This window comes from Engraulis encrasicolus, chromosome 23, assembly GCF_034702125.1.
Source record: "Engraulis encrasicolus isolate BLACKSEA-1 chromosome 23, IST_EnEncr_1.0, whole genome shotgun sequence".
Classification (NCBI taxonomy): domain Eukaryota; kingdom Metazoa; phylum Chordata; class Actinopteri; order Clupeiformes; family Engraulidae; genus Engraulis; species Engraulis encrasicolus.
In genome coordinates this window covers 6,801,184-6,807,018 of record NC_085879.1, presented here as the reverse complement: position 1 = coordinate 6,807,018, position 5,835 = coordinate 6,801,184, and the positions used below count along the sequence as shown (strand labels likewise).

General features: G+C 42.5%; 1 protein-coding gene across 1 annotated transcript; it reads right to left on the bottom strand.

Moving 5' to 3' along the window:
- Nucleotides 1-279: 279 nt before the first annotated feature.
- LOC134440636 (zinc finger BED domain-containing protein 4-like) lies at nt 280-1,958 on the bottom strand. The gene is made up of 6 exons (XM_063190760.1): nt 1,787-1,958; nt 1,519-1,663; nt 1,186-1,417; nt 951-1,067; nt 695-799; nt 280-294 (listed from the first exon to the last, which is right to left on the bottom strand). Exons 1-6 carry the CDS (start codon nt 1,956-1,958, stop codon nt 280-282), a joined length of 786 nt encoding a protein of 261 aa, XP_063046830.1.
- Between the last annotated feature and the right edge of the window lie 3,877 nt (nt 1,959-5,835).

Genomic DNA, 5,835 nt, shown 5'->3' with positions numbered 1-5,835 from the left:
TGACTCCGGAAAACCTCGTACAGGTAATTCTGTCACTTTAATCCACATTTTGACGTAGCCAAGCCATTGCTGCTAACCAGTCAGCCATAAGTCATGAATTCATGCAGTTTGTTTTGACAGTAGGTAACGTTCTGTGAAACAGTCTAGGTTCAGCATCAAACTGGAATTGTTCATCTGGCATTTTAAATTCATACACTGTACGTTTAATAAAGCATTAAAAAAAAAAACACCATTAATGCCATAGCATGACATAACCTTCATTTAAGGAACATTTGTCCATCACGTTCTGGTGCGCTGAAACACATTGAAATGTAAGGGTTCACAGGAAAACAAGTTTTGGGCGAATGACTCAAGATATTGCAGGATATTTGTTCAGGTGCAATATTTATTTCAAGTGCAAAGTTGGGTGTCAAACTCTTTCAAGTGCAAAGTTGGATTAGATGTCAAACTCTTTCAAGTGCAAAGTTGGGTGTTAAGTCATTATATATAAATACTATTTATCAAATATGTATAAATGCACCACCACCCACCATATACCATCACCACACCATCACCATATCCACACTATGTGGACTTGCACATATTTACATAATTTTAACAGTTTTTTTAGGAAAATGAGCATATCAGCCTTGTCTGGGGAAAGGCAAGCCCTTTCTTGGCTGATAGTGCCATAGCAATTGCTTTTAATTTTCACCTTTTTTGGAACCCTGACCACCATAGTGTCGTCATCAGAGGATGAGTCTTCACCACGGTCATCATCAGCCGTCAGCTCCATCTGCTGGGCTGCTACACCTTCATTCTACATTCAAAGCAGAGGGAGAGGGGGGGGGTGAGGAGCAAGCGAGAGAGAGAGAGAGAGAGAGAGAGAGAGAGAGAGAGAGAGAGAGAGAGAGATCTAGTCTATGTAAAACTTAAAAATGAAAGGAATAAATGTTACTAATAGCACACACCTGTCGTGTCAGCAACTCATTCACCAGTCTGGCCCACACATCGTGACCTGCCACCTTATTCTTAAATCTTGGGTCCAAGGCCGTGCCCTCCTCCAAGAACTGCCTGGTACGCTCATCCTTAAAAACATAAACAGAACAGTATGACATACAGTTAGTCATTGTCATTGTCAAACAGTTTGGTATGTATATACAGTTTTCTAAATAAACCGGAATCCTGCATGATTGAACTGCCTACCTGGTATCGCTGAGAAAGGTCACCCCAGATCTTCTCCTTGATGGCCTGTGTAAATGCAGAGTCTTGAGCTGTGACTCTGAAGTGGTGCTGTAGTTTACCAAGGATGGGAAGAATCTGACCAAGAGTTGGGCTCTTTTCAGCAGAGATGCAAATGGTGGAGGTATAAAGGACCCTCATAACTCTGACAAACTGTTCTGCCTTAGCCAAGTCATCAGCACTCAGCCTCTCCAGCCTGCACAAATATACAAACAGACATCATTGTTTCAATGTGAAGTCAAGTTGGACATACAATGTTAGTAAAGTGCCCGCCCTGTCCACTAATACTGTATATACCTGTCCCTCTCCATTGATCTTTTCAAGCGAGGATCCACGGAGGCTGCTTGGAGCGCAGGAAACTGCTCCACGAATCTCTCCACCATGAGGAAGAGGCTGTTCCATCGGTTCTTTACATCCAGTATCACACCATGCTCTGGAAGACCTGTGGAGAGACAGCGAACAAAACATGGTTATTTTTATAGAATTCAGATGATCTGAATCAGACATGTATAAACTAAATGTCGTTACTTTTTTTAAAATCAAATTTAGTTAGCTGTCATCTTACCAAGAAGACGCTGTTTCTCTTTGAGAACAGGCTTAGCTAAGCCGCTTCTCTTCAGCCACAGCACCATGGCCCGGATTCTTCCTGCCCACCTTGCAATAGCAGGTACACCATACAGTTTTTGGGCTGCTATGTTGAGCGTGTGGGCAAAGCAGGCTACCTTTGTGATGGACATCCTTCTTATGGCGACGTTCATGTTTGCAGCATTGTCAACCGTGATGGCAACCACCTTCTCCCTCACACCAAATTCTTGCAGGATGCCCCCGATCTCTTCAGCTACCACCTGCCCAGTCTGAGATACATAGACTGCCCTTGTATGCAGGACTCGGTCCTTCATCTCCCCTTCTTGTACAAAATGTACAGACTCAGTCAGATAGTGGTCCTGTGCCACACTGGTCCACTCATCCGCAGTAACGGCCACATCCCTGATGTTTTTTAGTTCTTCCACCACCCTCCCCTTCTCAACTGCATACCAGGCTGGAATGAAGGTGTTGGACAGCATGTCCCTGCTGGGGGGCTGATACTTAGGGTTGAGAGTTCTGGTCATCTCCCTAATTGACAAACATCAAAAGTAAAAGGATCAGGAAGTGCGCTCAAGACCTTGTAGGTGCTTAACTTTGTCAATGAGTTAACTCAAATCTCAAAAATACATGAATAAAGAAGCACTCAAACTCATCAAAAGAAACACATCATGGCATCTATAAGTATGTATATATATATATATTGAATCAAGAACAAGTTAAAAAAAAAAAAACAACAAAAACAAACAACAAATAGCCTACATGTAATTAATACAATATACCATTCCTGATCAACTAACTTACCTAAACCACGGAGACTCCACCATAGAAAAAGGCAGCAAATTCTTCACCACAAATTTGGTAACTGTCTTGTGGCATTCAGTCTGCTTTTCTTTAGCCATTTTCCCCTTGGCAGCAAGGGTGAATGGCGTTGGGGCAGCAGTAGAGATGGGATTTATGGCTCTTTTTCGGGATCCGGCTCTTAGTGGCTCGTTCCTTTCTAAGAGCCGTTCAAAAAACTGGCTCTTTTGGCTCTCTTTTAAAATTATTTATTCAGTGTTAAGAATGCAATATTTTGACTCCACTTCAAGGTAATTTTGTCCAAACAACAACTGATTATTATCCTGCGTCTAAAGGCCGTTTTTGGCTCTCTTTGAGGTAAACAATTGTGTTTTTTCCCAAATGTAATTACTCTGGTCGAGGTCACGTGCTTAAAATTAATGAAAAATGAACGAAATAACGGTTGAGTGGCTCCCACAGCTGTGAACCGGTTCCCATCGTTCACTTCAGGGAGCCGTTCAAAAGAACCGGCTCGTTCATGAACGACACACCTCTAGGCAGCAGGGCAGGGAATCTGTGCAGAGACTGTGGAAATGATGTGATTAGGTTGGGTAGAACTAAACATTTTAAAAACACGCCCGCAACAGCACTGATACACACATTTCCATTGAGTGCCGCTGCCGAGTAGAATGTTATGAGCGCGAGGGGAATCATTAGAACCATTGTGCGTTAAATGAGTGCTACCACCGTTGGCTGCCTGAAACGTTTTGTCACGACAGTCTCCAAAACAAGTTGTCAATTAACAAATCGTGTTTTCACTTACAATATTCACAATACATCGTTTTCAAACACAGCCCATGTTGATCATGTTCAGGCTTGTTAAATGGTTGTGTGTATTACGGTAATATCTACTCAGTCTTAGTTAATGACAGCAGCTAGCTCGCCCTGCCTGGTCTCATTCCCCCATATTTTATCAGTGATACACTTTCAAAGTTTTAAAAACGGAGACATTTGGGAACTTTTCAAGTCTTCAAACAGTCACCAAAGTGGCAGGTTATTTGCAAGCGTACTAGTGGTTGTTGTCAACAGCTAAAACGAAACCAGCATAACGCTAGCAGCTAGCTCGTCTTGTCGTAGCCTAACTAACAAAGTTGAATGGAACTCACGGAGCAACTTAATACTACCAGATGAAATGTCGGACAGTAAGGTAATTTCAGTTGTTTCCAAGGAGTCAGAGACATCTTCCTGAAGAGTCGAGGTCATGGTTGAGGTTGACGGTATTGCAGCAGGCATAGTTGAGGTTGACGGTGTTGCCGTTGTAAAGATGCTGCAACTCTCTGCACGCAAGTTAATCGAATGCAAGAGCAGGTGTTTGAACAGGTTGGATGTATTGCCATTCTTGCATGATATTAGTTTATCGCAGATATTGCAGCGCGCTCCTTCCTTATCTACTTTCCTGAAATATAGCTACGCTTTCGACGGCATGTTTTTGTCTCTCAATAGTACAATCAGCTGGTGGAAAATCAGCTGTCTTATCAATCGTTTAAATGAGGTGCGAAATGGGAAGAGGAGGAGCGTGGTCAGTTTGTGACACTTGTGATTGGCTGAAATGGCCGCGTGCTTAAACACACATTTGATGGCTCTGACAGTCAGACTTCAGGAACCGAAACGTGGAACCAACAGACAAGGCACGTTTCGATGCCAAGTAGAACCTTAGCTTTTAATTCGGTTCCATCAAAGAATTGAATTTCGGTACCCAGTCCTAGTCCTCCTCATCCCTCCACCCCTCATCTCCAGTCGATTCTTTACATTGAACCCAGGTTGGAAGTCAACAGCCTAGATGGTTCTTTGCAGAACGCAATGCAGAGGGCACGACAGATAGGGCACACTCTCATGACAAAGGGAGAAGATGGTCTTGAATGGAAAAGACACAGCGATTGTAAGCAGATGCTGAAAACATGTTTAAAAACTTAAAGCAACATAATTAGAGGACCAGGTGGAAAATGTGAAACTTCTCACTAAATTAAACGAGGCAAATTTACAGCCAAGCGACATTAAAGCTGTGCATTGTACTGTACATGTGTGTGCATTGTTTCCAGGTGTACACTGTACTATGTACACGGGTAAATGTGCACAGTGTAAATGTACTGTAAATGTGTACAGTAAATGTGTGTGAGACACAATTATTTTTCTTTTTTGTGTGGTTTGGAACTTCTAGGTGACAACTCAACACATGACCCCCTGACCCCTACAATCTGCAAGCGTCAGATTTTCAAGCCAGTTCCTGTAGGTGTCATTTCCAACATCTCCACACAATTTCATCCAAATTCATCCTTAACTTTTTGAGTTATCCTGCTGACAGACAAACAGACAGACAAACAAACCAACGTGACCGAAAACATAACCTCCTTGGCGGAGGTAATAAAAAACATCAGTAGTATAGTGCATTATCTGGAGTTTCAACACTTTCATCTGTGCATGAAAGCAATCTGAGATCTTCATATAACTTAACGCAGCCAGTGTGGAGTTGCTTATTAGAACCCCCTTGCCCCAAAATAACAAATCAAACTCCTTAACTCCGTTCCCCTGACATACTCTCCATCTCCCACTGAGTTGTCCCGATAATTTGGCTCTTTATTTACCAAACGGATGTTTCTGGTAATTGTTAGGGATTAGAAATGCATTGAGTTTGAAATGACATTAGTCGGGCTAATTAAATTCCAGGCGTTTCTGTGGTGGCGGGAGGATCTGTGCTGTGGCTGCTGCTGCTGCTGTCTCTTATCGGCCCCAGCAGCATCGCTTCCATTTAGCCCCACTAGAAAGATAGCACTGCCCTCAGGGCCTAGACTGTGTGTGTGTGTGTGTGTGTGTGTGTGTGTGTGTGTAGTGTAATGTTTAGATGGGTGCATTTACAAATGTGTGAGGCCAGTAGGTGTTTGAAATGAGACTTCTAGAGATAGACAAATGAGGCCAAAAACCTTCTCCCAAGAATGAATTCTTAATTAGGCCTACTGTAGAATACACTAAAACACTAAAATATGTAAGAAAAATGTACAGAGTAACAAAACACAGTAGGCCTATAATAAAGGACACTGTGTAAAAAAACACCATTGAGACTGTGCAATCACAACAGCTTGTGATATTTAAAAGAGGATTCAATTCAGCGGCATATTAACTCGTAAGCCCTCTGACATTAAACATTTGGTCTCGCCACAAGTGGGTTCAAACACACATTAAAAAACGAGTTTCACA

Coding starts and splice junctions, on each gene's coding strand:
- LOC134440636 (XM_063190760.1), bottom strand. CDS start 1,958: ATGTCCATCACAAAGGTAGCCTGCTTTGCCCACACGCTCAACATAGCA. Junction 1,664..1,786: donor AGAGAAACAGCGTCTTCTTG/GTAAGATGACAG, acceptor GTCTCTCCACAG/GTCTTCCAGAGCATGGTGTG. Junction 1,068..1,185: donor ACCTTTCTCAGCGATACCAG/GTAGGCAGTTCA, acceptor TATGTTTTTAAG/GATGAGCGTACCAGGCAGTT.